Source organism: Saccopteryx bilineata, chromosome 1, assembly GCF_036850765.1.
Source record: "Saccopteryx bilineata isolate mSacBil1 chromosome 1, mSacBil1_pri_phased_curated, whole genome shotgun sequence".
NCBI lineage: Eukaryota > Metazoa > Chordata > Mammalia > Chiroptera > Emballonuridae > Saccopteryx > Saccopteryx bilineata.
In genome coordinates, this window is record NC_089490.1 from 140,013,187 (window position 1) to 140,030,619 (window position 17,433).

Sequence of the window (17,433 nt, forward strand, 5' to 3'; positions counted from 1 at the left end):
AGCAAGGGTTATTCAGTCTGCTGAAGGCCCACAGTCAAGGCACATATGAGAGAGCAATCAATGAACAACTAAGATGTCGCACTGCGCAACAAAAAACTAATGATTGATGCTTCTCATCTCTCCGTTCCTGTCTGTCTGTCCCTGTCTATCCCCCACTCTGATTCTCTCTGTCTCTGTAAAAAATAATAATAATAATAAAAATTAAAAATAAATAAATATAGGCATCATACACACACACACACACACGTACATACATACATACATTTTTTTTTTTGAGAGGAGAGGTGACAGAGACAGACTCCTGCATGCACCCCTACCAGGAAGCCCAGCAAGCCCCCCATCGCCCCTATAGGGCGATGCTCTGTCTGGGGGGATTGCTCCATTGCTCAGCAACTGAGCTCTTCTTAGCACCTGAGATGGAGGCCATGAAGCCATCCTCACTGCCCAGGGCCAACTCACTCCAATAGAGCCATGGCTGTGGGAGGAGAAGAGGGGGTAAAGGGAGGGAAGCAGATGGGCACTTCTCCTGTGTGCCCTGACCACTAATCAAACCCGGAACATTCACATGCTGGGCCAATGCTCTACCACTGAGCCAACCAGCCAGGCCGGCAAGAAGAGTATCTCACAGCAAGGAACCTTCATTTGAGCCCATGTGTTCAGCTTCTGTGCTCCATGTCACACGTTCCTGAGAGAAGGCAGGCCACACAGCTGGCCTTCTGTCAGCAAAGGGGTATTAGCCAAAAGTGCAGCATTCTCATTTTTCTCTCTCAGAAACATGGGGAAAGTACACATAGGTGTCTATATATGTTTCTTTTGTCTTCCAGTTCACGAACCAGTTCGCATTGCCTATGATAGGCCTCGGGGTCGTCCCATGTCCAAAAAGAAGGTGAGCATGACCCTTTGTGAGTCCTCGTTTGATGTAGTCAGTTGGATTTTGTCAAGATTGTCAAAGGACACTGGCTTGTGATTAAGCTGTGCTCATACTTCAGACTGGGTTTGAAAGTACAGAGCAAAAGAAATACTCTTTCTCTCCAGCTTTTGAAGGCTGTTCAGCTTTGTCCAAAGCACTGGAGGGTGGTTCGTTTAACAGATAGTTGGGGCCTGATATATTCAGTGGAATGGAGAGATGAACAAGTAATGTTTCGGTCCTCAAGAGATTCAGATTTAGTGGACTGTAATGTGATTTAAAAAGCAGTTAAGCTGAGAATATGTAAAACTGGTTGGCACCTCCTATGAATCAGGACCACCCTGAGGCAGCAGTGAGCAGGACCAAAATGTGTGTGACTAGGTCAGGAGGCGGGTGCTGTGGGTATAGAAAAGCAGTTTAACAGGAAATAAGGTGAGGTCAAGATGCCCTTTAAGCGTTAGGGCTTGGGAGAGACCCAAGGTGGTCATGAGTCAGCTAGAAGCTCTTTGGACCAGAGTGGAGTGATGAGGATGGGGAGGTGAGGAAGTAGAAGGTGGTAGAGTGGGGATTCAGGTCATGTATGCCTGTAGACAGATGTCTGCTCTGTGGGCCTTCTCTGAGAAAGGCCCCTGGGGACTCACGGTGGGGTTTAGGTGGCAGATGTGTAGCCACTGTGGTTGCTGTGTTGAGAGCAAACTATGGGGTAGAGCCAGTCAGAACCGGGGACAGGAAGGGTGAAGGTAGACCTGGTAGGACTCACAGATGAATTGGATGTGGAACAGCAAAAGCCAAGAGTCCAGGGCGACCCCACGGTTGTTGGCCTGGGCAGTTAGGAGGATGAAACTGCCACTGGCTGAACTGGGGAGCCCCTGTGTGGAGCAGGTCACCAGAAGAAGATGGAGGTGAATTCCTGATGGCCAGGTGAAGTCATCCGGGACACATGGAGACATCACAGGTCCCTAGAAGTCAGGGAGGTGAGTGGGGAGCTGGGAGTTCTCTGCTGGTGGTGAGGAAAGCTCATTCGGTGGCCCCCAATGAGTCAGAGGCATTCGAAGTGTACCACGTCAGTCTCAGCAGCCAGATGAAGCATCATTCTGACCCCAGCTACAAGAGGAGGAGGGGCCTCCCTGCACCTGGAGTTCATGGTCCTGCTAGTGTACTTGGTTTTAAGCTGAGCCAGCACCAGGTACTCATCTGATGGCCTAGGTGAGGTTGTAGCCTGGTGAGGGCAGCTGGGACCAGGCTTGGCTGGCTACCTAATCTTGGAGTGTAACTCCTGAACCTCCATCTATGTATACATCTGTTGCATGGGGCAGTTATAACTGCCCTGCAAGTAGAAGATATCTTGAGGATTAAACAAAATGCATTAACTTTGTGTGCATTGCACACCTCAGCCCAAGGAGAGTGTACAGGGTGATTCTTCAACACAGATTTAATGCTTACAAGATCTGTCAGTTCTGTCCAGGCCAAGCTGACCCCTGTTCTTCCCATTGTTCCCACCAAGTGCTTTCCTGTAGGGGAGCAGGCCTGCCATTTGAGGACTCTTGGCCCACCTTTGCCCTGCCTTCCCACCATTCACTCACCTTAGCTGTTGTTTTCTGGGCCTGTGAGGGCATGATGGGCACCCCTTGTCATCTCAATGGCAGGTTCCATCTCCCCTGTTCTCCAGCTCATTTCCTAATGGTGATCACCCCTACCAGCACTAGCAGCCCCTTCCTGCCCATCTTTCCCCTGGTTTTCCCATGGCCTTCAACCTGCGTATGTCTCTCCTGCACTGTCCCTTCTTCCTGCCTCAGCCAACAGCAAGCTCTTCTCTCCTTTGCATCTCTCCTTAAACATCCTGCAGACGAACTCTGGCCTACCATCCTGCCAAGACCCTCAACTCCGGGCTCCTCCAGATTTGTTTAGTAACTCATGTTTGTATGCACACACATGCTGCTTCATTCCTCAAGGAGTACTTCCCTTCCTCTCACTGGATTCTCAGTGCTTCTCTAGATTGTTTGTCTCTTCTAGGGTGAGAGCTGGGGAGGTTACCATGGCTTGACCATAAGTGTCTGGGGAGTCAGAATCTCCAGCATGGTCGGTGCTGGACCATGCTGGAGATTCTCATTCTAGGCATATTGCTGCAACCTACATGCTACACTCTGCTTTCTTCTCAGAAACCCAAGGACTTTGACTTCGCCCAGCAAAAGCTGACCGACAAGAACCTGGGGTTCCAAATGCTGCAGAAGATGGGATGGAAGGAAGGCCATGGCCTGGGCTCCTGTGGGAAAGGCATCAGGGAACCCGTTGGCATGTATGCAGCAGGCACTTAGGGCTGGGGGGTGGGTAGGATGTTGTGCTTGTGCCTGGAAGAAGCTTTCTTTGGGATTCTGGTCCTAAGTCCTTTCACCTGCAGCCTAACTCTTGGTTCCTCTTGTGATGAACATGGTTTCAGGTTGGCAGATGTGTGTTTTAAGCAAAGAGAATTTTCAGATGAGATGAGAAGCAGACATTTCCTTACGCAGGTTTTCACCCTGCTCTTTGCTGTGTTTGTATAGACTATTTCAATGGTTTCTTGGCCCCTGGCATTTTGGGCAAATTGTCATAAAACTTGGTGATTCTGACCCTGGCCGGGTGGCCCAGTCCCAATATTACTTCCTCAGAAGAGTGTTTCTTTAAAAATAAAATAAAAGCATGACCAGGCGGTGGTGCAGTGTATAGAGTGTCAGACTGGGATGCAAAGGATTCAGGTTCGAAACCCCAGGCCAAGGTCGCCAGCTTGAGCAAGGGATCAATCGCTATGCTGTAGCCCCCTCTACCCCATCAGGGCATATGAGAGAAAGCAGTCAATTAACAACTAAGGAACTGCCACAAAGATTGCTTCCCATCTCTTTCCCTTCCTGTCTGTCTGTCCCTATATGTCCCTTTCTCTGTCTCTCTGACACAAAAAAATAAAAAAAAATAAAAGTAAATACAGCCTGACCAGGCAATGACGCAGTGGATAGAGCATCAGACTAGGATGTGGAGGACCCAGGTTCAAGATCCCGAGGTCACCAGCTTGAGCAAGGGGTTACTCGGTCTGCTGTAGCCCCAGGGTCAAGGCACATATGAGAAAGCAATCAATGAACAACTAAGGTGTTGCAACAAAAAACTAATGATTAATGCTTCCCATCTCTCTCCGTTCCTGTCTGTCTGTCCCTATCTATCCCTCTCTCTGACTCTCTCTCTGTCTCTGTAAAAAAAAAAAAAAAAAAAAGTAAATACAAATGATAATAAAAACACTGGTGATTCTGGATAGTAGTTACACCAAGAAGCTTTTTTCATCTTCTGGGAACCCATATACAGCCCTGCCAGGGTAGAAGCTGGCCCAGAATTGGTTAAGCCCATTAATACCTAGCAGGCATTTCATTTATAACTGAGTGTAGTACCTGTTGGGGGTGCTTTCTGCTATAATCAGGTCTCCGGATTACCTGCACAGGTGAGTGCCCCATTCTCCTGCAGATCACATCTGCACTTTACCTCTCCATTGCCATCACTGTGATGCATCCCACATAATTCTGTCCACTTGATTGCTTAAGCCATTTCCAGTCTCCTGGTGGCCAGGTCTAGATACAAGTGTGGCTAACTCTCTGTTTTGCTCCTTAGGGGAACAGCCTCAGAAGGGGAGGGGTTGGGTGCCGACGGGCAGGAGCACAAGGAAGACACGTTTGATGTTTTCCGTCAGCGGATGATGCAGATGTACAGACACAAACGGGCCAACAAATAGGTATGTGTGCAAGCTGGCATTTTGGGCATCCTGCTAAGCTGACAGCTGGCATTTTGATATGCCGCAATGGTTCCTCCTGAAAAGTCAGTGTTCCCCCATGCCCCAAAACCGGACATCAAAATTTCACACTCCCAAAAAACAAAAAAATTATTTGAGGGAAACTAAAGGAGTCTTTGGATGCAGATCTTGACCCCTCCTTCCAGATTTGGCTGAAGGAGTGAGTCTCATACCAAGCACAGCTGCATGTGGCCTACTTACAGGGCCTTGGCAGAGGGCGCCCAGGCTGACAGGAGTGGCCTTGCCTCCCCCAGTATAAGGATGACCTGGAAGCTGGCCCAAAGGACAGTCCCTCTGTTTCCTGCTCTGAGGATCTTCAAATCCTTTTCCTACTGAAAGGCCTTGGCCCTGTGAAAATTCTCATCTTTCTCCTCTCTTTTTAGTTTCCTTCCCCACCTGTAATTTCCAACTCAGTTTTGAACAGAATCATTCTCTCCTTGACTAGATGAAAACCACTGGTGAGAAAGATAAGCCTTGAAGCAGCAATTACTCTAAAAATGCCACCTCTGCCCCGGATCCACACTGGAGCCAGAGCCCAAGTCGATTTGGTGTGTACATGAAAAACATCTCTGCAGTTTCTGATTCAGAGATTCTGCTGGTTTTTCTTTTTATTAAAGAAAAAAGAATGCACCATTTCTAATCTGCTGTTGACTTTCCTCCTTTTCCAAGTGCTTTCGGCAGCAAATCCCTGAGTCTTTCTTGGTTCTCTCAGAAGGTGGTGCTGCCACGGTGGTACCAGCGTCTTTAGTGCTCAGGAACCAGTTCCATCCAGGGCACGGTGCTCTCCAAAGTGTTCTGTTAGCAAACTTGATGCTGCAATGATTACCAATTGTGTTTTCTTGTTTCCAGAATTTAAATAGGGTGTAATTTGTACTCCAGCATCACAGCCTCTGGGTGGGAGCTCTGAAGCTCTGAACAAGTGGAGATACTTGATTCCATGGGTGTTATTCATGGATTCTCATCTCTTAAATGCATCCCAAGAGGCTTAACAAAATTTAGCAACAATGTAACATGGTTGTATTCAGTGAGGAGTAGTTACTACACTGATAAAACTTCCCCCAAACTTGTACAGTGGTACCTTGACACACGAGCACTTTAAATCACAAGCAGTTTGAGAGACAAGCAATCGCTCGTGGGATTTTTTTAGTTTAAGTCATGAGTGGATATTTGAATCACGAGCTTCCGCCACCCTCCACTAGATGGCCTGCCAAATGTTCTGAAAGAAGAAACAAACTTCCCTGGAAAGGTTTTTGTTGAAACAGCCTCTAAGTGAAAGCGAGAAAAGTGTGGCGAAAAAGCCAAAAGTCAGTGAAAGAAAATGATGATAATTAAGCAAAGTAAAAAAATAGCAAATTAAGTTTAGCGATAAAGTTACATACTGTACCTAGTGTGTAAGTTAAATTTTGCAATTTGCAATTAAATGTAGCATTAAGTGTGTAGAGGGTAAGTTATGTTAAGCGATAGCACACGAAATGAAAACTTCCTCCGCCAGTCTCTTCCCCCTCACCGGCATCTTTGCCTGACCTTGAAGGTAAATACACTTCATAAACCAGTTTATTTATTTACATTCTCTCTTATTATGTATATATATATGTATTTGTTAAAAAGTACATTTTCTTATTTAAAAGCATTAAAACAAAAAATGTATGTGGTATTTGGGGGCCAGACGGATTAATTGCATTCCTATTAATTTAAATGGGGAAATTTGATATGATAAATGAGCAATTTGGGTCACGAGCTTGAGCATGAAACGAATTAAACTTGTGTGTTAAGGTACCACTGTACTTCTCTTTAGAATCCACAAAGAAAGCTATGTTTGGATTATATTTATTGATTTGAGAGAGAGAGAGAAGGAGGGGAAAGCAGGAAGCATCAACTTGTAGTAGTTGTTTCTTGTATGTACCTTGACCAGGCAAGCCCAGTAGAAAGCTACAGTTTGATTTTTCTCTTTAAACCACACAAGGAGTCTCCTACAAAACAATCTGGGTAAACTCTACAGGATTTCATATTTTGTGTGTGTGAGAGTGGAGAGAGTTTGGTTAAAGTCCTTTTTACAGAATAGAAAGGATTCTCTTGGGGTGGGCTCCACAGCTTATGGCTATTTCAAGCTGTATGATTGCCACCCCTGCCAGCTTCTGCTGATGTTTTGCAACTACATGTTAAAGTCTCAGGCTGTGGGAATCTCAACCTTTCTTCCTAAAACAGCAGTGTTGAAGGTTTCAATATGTGCTGAAGTCTGGGCAGCTTGGTCGTACTGACACTACAAGCTTGAGGAACACAGCAGTGAATTACCTTAGCCGCTGCTATTAACTGTTAAGAAATCCTTGCTTTCTCAGAGCACAGACTTCCCAGCTGTAGTCCTGCTCCTCTGGTTCTGTCTTGTCTATCTGTCCTGCCATTCACATGGCATGTAGCCTGCCTGGTGCCATCTCTCTTCATGACAGGTGTAGTCCCCAGTTCTCTGCTTGCTTCTGATCACTTATGTTGCTTTGGCATCTGGCAGATTTCTATGGCCATGGGCAGTGCAAGTGTCCTTCAGTGAGGTGAACCAGCATGCAGAGGTGCTGTGGTTTGGGAGAACCACGCCTGTGGACATTCATCTTCTGCTCCTCTCTTTCCTGATTCTTTCATCAGCCTTCCATGTTGGCTGTGGGTTGGGCCACAAAATGGAACTCTTAAGAACAGGGCCTTGGTCACCTATGACCTTTCACCTAGTACCTGTTGGCCTGGATAAGGCGTGCATCCCCCAGCACATTTTCTCTCTTTGAGCATAGCTCTGTCATCCGGTTCACTCTGTCTCAGTTTGTTCATTCTTGGCTTTCTCTGCTTTTATTCAAAAGTAAAATGCTTTAGGAATTCACAGTGTGAGCCCTGCCCCCACAGCCTCCTGCCATTCCTCCTGGGGACATCCTGTTTTGAGCTGACACTGTTTGTGAGCCTTTGGCAAATATTAAAGAAAACAGCTACTTGAGCCTACATAGTCTTCTGTCACTTAAGTGACACTTCTCCTGTGAAGTCAACGTTGAGGCATTGCGGGCGTCGGGGCGGAGGCGGAGCATGATGGTGTGTCCTGTGCCGCTGCCTGCTGGAGGTCAGTGCATGATGGCCCTCTGTGCCACCTTGCTCTCTCAGCAGTGGCCACTCTGCAGGGAACTTGCAAGTGCGTGTGCGGGTGTGTGGCCTTGTCAAAGTCACAGTATATTTTCTGTCATTCTAGTTCCAGGGTCTCTCCCGTGAGGACAACAGGCATCCGGAAAGTGCTAACTCGCCACTTTGGGTGCTTACTGTCTCTGGCTTGTTTCCATCACTGGAAATCAGATAGAGAATTTTAGTGTTTTTGGTCCTTGGTAAACCTAGAAGACATTTGTGATGTTACAAAGCAGAAGTTTTTGTTTTGTTTTTAATCTAAGAAGTTGTGAATGTTAATCATTTAGCAGTTATAATAAATGTAGAAAAAAACAACCTTCCATGGTCTCTATTGATGTATTTATAAAACCAGGTAGTTAGGGGCACATGATAGATGTGGTTCTGGCCCTGGCCAGTTGGCTCAGCGGTAGAGCCTCGGCCTCCTGGCGTGCGGGGGACCCGGGTTCGATTCCCGGCCAGGGCACATAGGAGAAGCGCCCATCTGCTTCTCCACCCCCCCCTCCCTCTCTGTCTCTCTCTTCCCCTCCCACAGCCAAGGCTCCATTGGAGCAAAGATGGCCCGGGCGCTGGGGATGGCTCCTTGGCCTCTGCCCCAGGCGCTAGAGTGGCTCTGGTCGCAACATGGCGACGCCCAGGATGGGCAGAGCATCGCCCCCTGGTGGGCAGAGCGTCGCCCCTGGTGGGCGTGCCGAGTGGATCCCGGTCGGGCGCATGCGGGAGTCTGTCTGACTGACTCTCCCTGTTTCCAGCTTAAAAATTAAAAAAAAAAAAAAAAAGAAAGAAAAAAAGTAAAATAAAATAAAATAAAAATAGATGTGGTTCCTACATGGAACCAGATCATAAACACTTTACCTTGGAGCATGCCCTTTATCTGCTGGGGTGGGACCCTAGTCAATCCCCAGGAAAGGCCAGAAGGTGCTGAGAGCAGGTAGTGATCAGGACCCAGCACAGGGTGGGGTGGGGGTAGGGCTGGGAACAGGAACCCACCTTTGAGAGGGTATTGTGATGTGGGAGCCCTGCTTTAGCAGCCTATGTCTGCCTGTCCCCATCAAGGTCTTACCTGCTTCCAGGGTTGGGATTCCAGCTGCCAGAGATAGACCAAGGTATAGCTAGTCCTCCTTCTGACCACGAAGCCAACTTATGGGTGTCTTCAAAGCTCCCTGCTGTTCCTATGTGCGGTTAGCCTGTGTCTGCTGCTTCTACCAGTTGTCCCTGGCCCTTCAGCTTTGGTGAGATGCCAAAGGACACAGCAGGGGGGTAAGCCCAGCAAGTATGGCCCTGCAGGGGCCTCAACCAGAGCATGTCATGACAGGCAGGAGCCAGGCTGCAGATGTACTTAGGGTAGCAGGGAACCTGGGAAGGATTTGTGTGTGTGTGTGTGTGTGTGTGTGTTGGGGGGCTGTCTTTTAAAGGCAGATTAGAGGGAGACAGATGAGATAGGGCTACTTAGGAAGCTGATGTGGGACCTCTGAGCCTCCCTTCTCCCCACTGTGTTCTGGAGAACACTCAGGTGAGATGGGGGCCCATTTGACCATGATGAAAGCTACTGTCAGCCCAGAACCACCACAGTTTTGCCTTCATCTTCACCAGAACCTGGGAGGCAGGTGTGCCACCCCCTGAGAAAGTTACCCAAAACCTATAACCTTACCCACCCCTTCTGGAGAGACTAGAGATAGAGGATGAGCAGCAGTTGGAATTGTTCTCCAGTACCCCTCCCCAGCTCCCTTTTCACCGGCAGACTGGTGAAGATGACTTAGAGGAGGACATCCTATATAGTGGTCTCCAGCCAGGGACATGGCCCTGCTTTGACCTTAGGCTGGTCATTCTACATCAGGCCTCTGTTTCCCCTCTGCTATCTGGGAAGGATTTTTTTTTTTTTGTAACAGACAGAAGGAAAATAGGGACAGACGGGAAGGGAGAGAGATGAGAAGCATCAATTCTTCATTGCAGCCCCTTGGTTCATTGATTGCTTTCTTTTTTTTTTTTTTTTTTTTTTTTTTTGATTGCTTTCTCATATGTCTTGACCAAGGGGCTACATAGAGCAGAGCGAGTGACCCCTTTCTCAAGCCAGCGACCTTAGGCCCAAGCCAGTGACCTTGGGCTTCAAGCCAGCAACATTTGGGTTCAAGCCAGTGACCATGAGGTCATGTCTGATCCACACTCAAGCCAGCGACCCCATGCTCAAGCTGGTGAGCCCATGCTCAGGCCAGCGACCTTGGAGCTTTGAACCTGGATCCTCTGCGTCCCAGTCCAACGCTCTATCCACTATGCCACCACCTGACCAGGCTGGGAAGAATTTCTTCTAGTTCAACAGGTAAAATTTCCTCTGCTACCTTGTAATTTAGGGCTAACTGGGGCCTAAATATGCCATGCCTCTCTCTTCTCCCCAGCCTCCCCTCCTAGACAGCCCAGGGCCCTGTGAGAGGTAGGGTGTGCTGCCACAGGCACTAGTCTTAACTTTGGTTTTGGAGGGTTTTTGTTTCTTTGTTTTAGTTTTCACATTTTTATTGGGAGCTTGTCAGTAGAGGTGTTTACAGTTTCTTCATCCACTCCAAGCTTGGGCCCTAAGGATTCTGGGGGTGGCTGGGCATGTTGGGCATGTTCCCATCATCCTGGACTGGCACTGGATAGTTTTAGGGTATGTCCTGGTTGATTATGGCTGCATGCTTGGTGTAAGGGCTGAAGGGGGGCAGAATTATACTAAGACCCTGTTGGTGAAGGACACAACCAGCACACCAACTTCTTAGCCAAGGCTGCCTCCTTTCTTTTTTTTAATACAGATTGATTTTTTTTTTTTTTTTTTTTTTTTTTTTTTTTTTTTTTACTTTTTATTGTAGTGAAAGAGGAAGGAAGAGAGAGAAAGACAGGAACATTAAGCTGTTCCTGTATATGCTCTGACCGGGGATTGAACCGGCAACCTCTGCTTTGGTATGACGCTCTAACCAACTGAGCTATCCAGCCAGGGCTGCCCAGGCATTCTTTTTTATTTTTTTGACAGAGACAGTGTGTCAGAAAGACAAATAGGGACAGCCAAGAAAGGAGATAGATGCGAAGCATCAATTCTTTGTTGCAGCTCCTTAGTTGTTCAGTGACTATTTTCTCATATGTGCCTTGGCCAGGGGCGGGAGGGACTACAGCAGAGCAAGTGACCCCTTTGCTCAAGCCAGCAACCATTGGGTCATGTCTGTGATCCCATGCTCAAGCCAGCAAACCTTTTCTCAAGCTGGTGAGCTTTGCTCAAGCCAGATGAGGCCACACTCAAGCCGGCGACCTCGGGGTTTCGAACCTGGGTCCTACTCATCCCAGTCTGATGTTCCATTCATTGTGCCACTGCCTGGTCAGGCTGCCCAAGCATTCTTTGTTTATTTTATTTTATTTTATTTTTTTACAGAGACAGAGAGTGAGTCAGAGAGAGGGATAGACAGGGACAGACAGACAGGAGTGGAGAGAGATGAGAAGCATCAATCATTAGTTCCTCGTTGCACATTGCGACACGTTAGTTGTTCATTGATTGCTCTCTCATATGTGCCTTGACCGCGGGTCTTCAGCAGACCGAGTAACCCCTTCCTGGAGCCAGCGACCTTGGGTCCAAGCTGCTGAGCTTTTTGCTCCAACCAGATGAGCCCGCGCTCAAGCTGGCGACCTCAGGGTCTCGAACCTGGGTCCTCTGCATCCCAGTCCAACGCTCTATCCACTGCACCACCACCTGGTCAGGCTGCCCAAGCATTCTTGAAGGTGGCAAGTCTCCCAGCTTTGCATCTTGGTCTCAGTGGCAGCACCACCCACCATTGAATAAATATTTGATGGAAAACAGTGAATAAGTACACTTTGTACAATGTCTTGGTTTCCAGTCTTAAGTTTTAAAGCAGGTCTTTGTTTTGTATCCATGTGTGTACATCTATACACATGTGCAATAGATGTGTGCATAATATTTGCAGACATGCATACTCAAGTAACACGGGTACATTTGCTTTGTAAAAGATAAAAAAATAAAACCCCAATATATGCTGAATGAAGCACAAAGGTTTACCCTTTCCCCACTCTCACATATCAATGAAATTAATTATAAAATTAAATAAGTTTTTATGCCTGACCGGTAGTGGTACAGTGGATAGAGTGTCAATCTGGGGCACTGAGGACCCAGGTTCAAAACTCCGAGGTTACTGGCGTGAGTGTGGGATCATCAACATGATCCCAAGGTCACTGGCTTGAGCAAGTAGTCACTAGCTCAGAATTAGTCCCGTAGTCAAGGCACGTATAAAAAGCAATCAATGAACAACTAAAGTGACACAGCTACGAGTTGATGCTTCTCATCTTTCTCCCTGTCTTCTGTCTCTCAGCAAAATAAAAAGTTTTTAAATAATAAGACACTGCACATGCTGCCTGGAGACTCGCTTTTTCATACAACTGGCAGTCTCAGCGGTCTCTCTATGTGAGTAAATGTTCAAGTGCTATTCATGAATGAGTAATACTGGCCAGAATCCAAAGGTGCAGACTTGTCTAATGGAACAATTAGTTTCCTTGGTCTGCAATACCCAGGCCTCATGTTCCCATGTGTAGATTATCACATGTGCACAGGATGTTTCAGATATAACCTTAAAGATGCAAATTACACTTCACTGCACATGCTACTCTTGCATTTTTACTTAAACTTTTCTGCAAAATTTAAGTGTTTTGTGATGAACTGCCTTTATCTCATAAATCTCCACTGACAGCCATCAGGTTCTCAAGGATTGGTTCCTATACCCTGCAACACTTCTTTGTGAATAAAGCCTAGAAATGGCATTTCTGGGACCAAGGGGCCCTCCCTCCACAGTGTTCCTATGAAATCCGATTTGAGGGGTGGAGGGTGACCTTGCCAAAATTCCTATTTCCCCAACAGTACCTGCCTGGCCAGGATATGGTGGGGGCCTTAGACCCTGAGAAGCACTCCGCCATGAACTGCAGCCCCAACCCCTCCAGATCATGTCCCTGAGCTCTGCTTGGACATGACCCAGTTGCTACCCTTTCTGCTTCCTCCACATCTCCCCTCTCTGAGCCTGTCATCCCCACCCTGACCACTCCAAACCTTGACTGTCCTGGGTAACAGAGTTCCCAGAGGAAGCTGTGGGCTTGGGCAGGGGTTCCTGCCCCTCCAGGCCTTGATTTACTCCTCTGTCTAATGACTGCTGATGCCAACTAATGGGGTAATCATGAGGGCTGGAGATGCCTTCCTTGTGGCTATGGGATGGTGGGACTCCAAGCCTTGGTTTTCTCCTGTGAAATGGGAAGCAGGCTGGCAGAGTTAAAGACGGTAACTCAGGACTGCTCTTAGAGAGTTTAGAGGACTGGTCTTGTAATTGAACCTTCCATATCCCACCCTCCTGGGCCTCAATTTCCCCACCTGTGAAGCAGACCTTGTGTGTGAGGATCCCCAAACCCTATTACAGTGCACCAGCTTGAAGATGGGACTGCATGCTCAAATTATCCCTCCCTTTAACAGAGGAGAGGGTCAAGTCTAAGCATCTGGCCAGGAGAAACATATGTGATAGAATTCCATGTGGTTGGGCCTGACCAGGCAGTGGCGCAGTGGATAGAGCGTCGGACTGGGATGCAGAGGACCCGGGTTCGAGACCCCGAGGTCACCAGCTTGAGTGCGGGCTTATCTGGTTTGAGGGAAAGCCCACCAGCTTGAACCCAAGGTCGCTGGCTCCAGCAAGGGGTTACTCGGTCTGCTGAAGGCCCGCGGTCAAGGCACATATGAGAAGGCAATCAATGAACAACTAAGGTGTTGCACCACACAATGAAAAACTAATGATTGATGCTTTTCATCTCTCTCCGTTCCTGTCTGTCTGTCCCTGTCTATCCCTCTCTCTGACTCACTCACTGTCTTTGTAAAAAATAAGTAAATAAATAAAAATTAAAAAAAAAATTTTTTTTTAAATAAAAAAGGTTAAAAAAAAAAAGAATTCCATGTGGTTGGGAAATGGGGGGACAATTAATGCTGGGGCTAGAGCCAAACTCCCATACAGCTACCAATGTGCTAGCTATTCTGCCCCATTGTACAGATGGGGAAATTGAAGCCCAGAAAAAGGAACTGGTCAGGCTGCACAATGAGTTCTTCAAAGTCCTCTTTAAATCACTGTGCCTATTCAAACCTCGGTTTTCCCATCTGGATATAAGCTAGCACTGATTTTGCAGTAGAAGCAGCCCTTCCAGCTTGTCGTTAGGACTCAGAAGTGAACCCCAGGGTCAAGAATCAGTTCTTACTCCTGAACGTCACGTGTTGAGGCTCCTAAACTACCTGGCTGGCCATCGACGGGGACTCTCCATCCTGCCCCCAGTCTCTCCTCTGCTTGTGGACCTCCATTCAATCTTCAAGCCCACCTCCCAGATCCCCTCCTCCAAGAAGCCCTTCCTGCTCTCCCCAGACAGGTCTGACTGCCACTCTAGCTTCCTCAGGCCTGTCCCTGACCATTGTGGATGGGGTGTGTGCTTCAGCTCTGTCTCACCTGGGTAAGGGGCTCCTCCACGAGACCTGCATATTGTCTTGACCCCCAGCATTGAATAAATATTTGATGAAAGAACAGTGAATGAGTGCACTTTGTACAATGTCTGAAGGCCCATTCTTACCACTGGAAACTGCTTTGGGGTGGATAGGCAGAGCCAGGCTGAGGCCCAGCTCAGGGACATGACAGTGACATGGAGCAGGTCACTTGCATTCATAGCATCAAATGATAAAGTATGATGCACCATTATTGAAAAGTCACTTTCCTACAGTATTTAAGTTACTGTTTTAATATAGCATCTTGGACTATATAGAAACAAATGCAAATTTAAATATATAAATGCATGGTTACAGACAAATTCTGGAAAACTCTACAGCCATCTATTAGCAGAGGCTCCTTTGGGAAATGGATTAGGCCATGGGTGGAATCTTTACTGTTTACCTCACACATTTCTGTGTGACTTGACATCTTTGCTTCTATGATTTTAGAATGACAGTATATTATGGATGGCAATATGGGTGATAAACTCAGCCTTGGGTTTGTTTTGAGAATCAAAGGGAATGAAAGGTGTCAACTTCAGAGGCCATAGCAGACTATAAACTGACAAATCTGATAGATGCCTTCCTGGATGTTAATCCTTGAATCCTGCAGAAGCTGGCCCATTTGCCAATGGAGAAACTAAGACTGCAGACTCATACTCTAAGCTCCATGATCTCCTAATGGTCTCATCTAGTTGAAAGCTTCCCATATAAACATGTGCACAGGAACAAACATGCATGCACATACAGAAAGACACATGCATGCATGGGCTCAAAGACACATGCATGTACACAGATGCAGATACAAAAAGATACAGGCACATGTACACACAAACATGCAAATGCAGGCTCAAACACATGCACACACATACATAGGCACATGTGCACATGCAGGTTTAAAGACAGCCACACATTCAGACATGCATGAACATGCACAAATATCATTCCTATTTCCCACCAACTCCTTGCTCATGGCCCTGGGAACTTTGACTCTCAAGAGTTGCAGCTCCCCGCCCTGGCCAGACAGCTCAGTTGGTTAGAGTTCTGAAGCTTAGAGGTTGCTGGTTCGATCCCCGGTTAGGGCACATATAGAAACAGACCTATGTTCCTGTTTCTCTCTGGCTCTGTTCCTCTCTAAAATCAATGAAATAAACATTAAAAAGTTGCAGCTCCATGATGAATCTGGCACCGGCCACTTCCCTCAAACCTCAGTGAGGTCCCTCTGAGACTTTGCTTGATTTTTCTCCAGAGATTTGTCTTAGGAGCAAAATCTCACAGTTCCTGGAATTCCAGGTCCAGAATTGAGGATTGGCTTGGAGGTTTTGAAATGTAGAAAAGAAAGGCTTGCCTGACCTGTGGTGGCACGGTGGGTAGGGGCGTCGACCTGGAAATGCTGAGGTTGCCGGTTTGAAGCCCTGGGCTTGCCTGGTCGGGGCACATGTGGGAGTTGATGCTTCCAGCTCCTCCCCCCTGTCTCTCTCTGTTTCTCTCCCCCTCTCTCCCTCCTCTCTAAAATGAATAAATAAAAATAAAATAATATATATCTGAGGCCCAGATGTTCTCTTCAGGGAGATGATCTTCTGTCTCTGGCCAGTTTGTTCAACTAGGTGCCTCAGTTAAAAGAGAAAAGAAAGGCTTTTGCAGTAGGTAACTTTAAAAGGCTCTTAGCATAAGTAATTTCATTTAGCTACTCTTCTATCTTAAACTCTAACCCCAGAATTTACTTAGGTCTAAAACTCCCCACCCCGGCCTTGAAGTTAGTTTTGCCAAATTGCAGATGTGTCGGGGTAGGTTGTAAATCCTAGAATGTTTAGAAATGTCTTTGTTAGGCATGAAAAACATCACTACTGCCTGACCAGGCAGTGGCGCAGTGGATATGAGCATTAGACAGGGATCCTGAGGACCAAGGTTCGAGACCCCAAGGTCGCCAGCTTGAGCGCGGGCTCATCTGGTTTGAGCAAAACCTCACCAGCTTGGACCCAAGGTCACTGGCTCAAGCAAGGGGTTACGCGGTCTGCTGAAGGCCCGTGGTCAAGGCACGTATGAGAAAGCAATCAATGAACAACTAAGGTGTCGCAATACGCAACGAAAAACTAATGACTGATGCTTCTCATCTCTCCATCCCTGTCTATCCCTCTCTCTGACTCTCTGTCTCTGTAAATAAATTAATTAATTTAAAAAAAAAGAAAAACATCACTACTGTGTTATCATCTTCAAAGCTTATAGTCTTAATGTGTAGAAATATTTTTTTTCTTTAAATTGATCCTATAGATAAACATTGTAATAAGACAGTAAGATTTAATAAGCCTGTTAGCAAGATTCATAAGCCTGACTAGGCAGTGGCGCAGTGGATAGAGTGTCTGACTGGGATGCCGAGGACCCAGGTTCGAGACCCTGAGGTCACCAGCTTGAACGTGGGCTTATCTGGTTTGAGCAAAAGCCCACCAGCTTGGACCCAAGGTTGCTGGCTCAAGCAAGGGGTTACTCGGTTTGCTGAAGACCCATGGTCAAGGCACATATGAGAAAGCAATCAATGAACAACTAAAGTGACGCAATGAAAAACTGATGATTGATGCTTCTCATCTCCCTTCCTGTCTATGTGTCCCTATCTATCTCTCCGACTCTAAAAAAAAAAAAAAGATTCATGAATATGTTTTTTTTAATTTTTTTTTATTTATTCATTTTTAGAGAGGAGAGGGAGGGACAGAGGGAGATAGAGAGAGGAGAGACAGAGAGAGAGAGAAGGGGGGAGGAGCTGGAAGCATCTACTCCCATATGTGCTTTGACCAGGCAAGCCCAGGGTTTCAAACCGGCGACCTTAGCATTTCCAGGTCGACGCTTATCCACTGCACCACCACAGGTCAGGCCATGAATATGTTTTATTGCTTTTGTACCATGCTTTGCTGAGCTCCCCCTCCTTCCCATACCCCAATCAGTATGTGATTTTGTCTTTAAAAGCTGGCCCCAAACTGTGTTCAGGGGCCATATGATTTTAATGACTTAGATTTCCATGTGGCTTTAAAATAAAGACTCCTTAATTTGGCTACT

The 17,433-nt window shown here is 46.9% G+C and overlaps 1 protein-coding gene and 1 non-coding gene across 8 annotated transcripts in view; both read left to right on the top strand.

The window, feature by feature from the left end:
* The window catches only part of SUGP2 (SURP and G-patch domain containing 2), a 39,383-nt gene extending 31,197 nt beyond the window's left edge, over positions 1-8,186 (top strand). For 3 of the 7 annotated variants that reach the window (XM_066268624.1, XM_066268634.1, XM_066268644.1), the window contains exons 7-10: positions 825-886; positions 3,067-3,203; positions 4,535-4,655; positions 7,930-8,184. In XM_066268624.1, coding sequence (XP_066124721.1) covers positions 825-886; positions 3,067-3,203; positions 4,535-4,655 — 320 coding nt within the window. In that variant the 3' untranslated portion in view covers positions 7,930-8,184. Of the gene's footprint in view, positions 1-824; positions 887-3,066; positions 3,204-4,534; positions 4,656-5,157; positions 5,348-7,595; positions 7,804-7,929 lie in introns of those variants that run through there. The other 4 variants (XM_066268595.1, XM_066268653.1, XM_066268614.1 and 1 more) reach the window with 3 other exon arrangements.
* Positions 8,187-8,243: 57 nt separating this feature from the next.
* Positions 8,244-8,322, top strand: TRNAR-CCU (transfer RNA arginine (anticodon CCU)). Its single transcript is given in 2 exon segments — positions 8,244-8,284; positions 8,288-8,322. It is a non-coding gene; the product is annotated as a tRNA-Arg (tRNA).
* Positions 8,323-17,433: the final 9,111 nt, after the last annotated feature.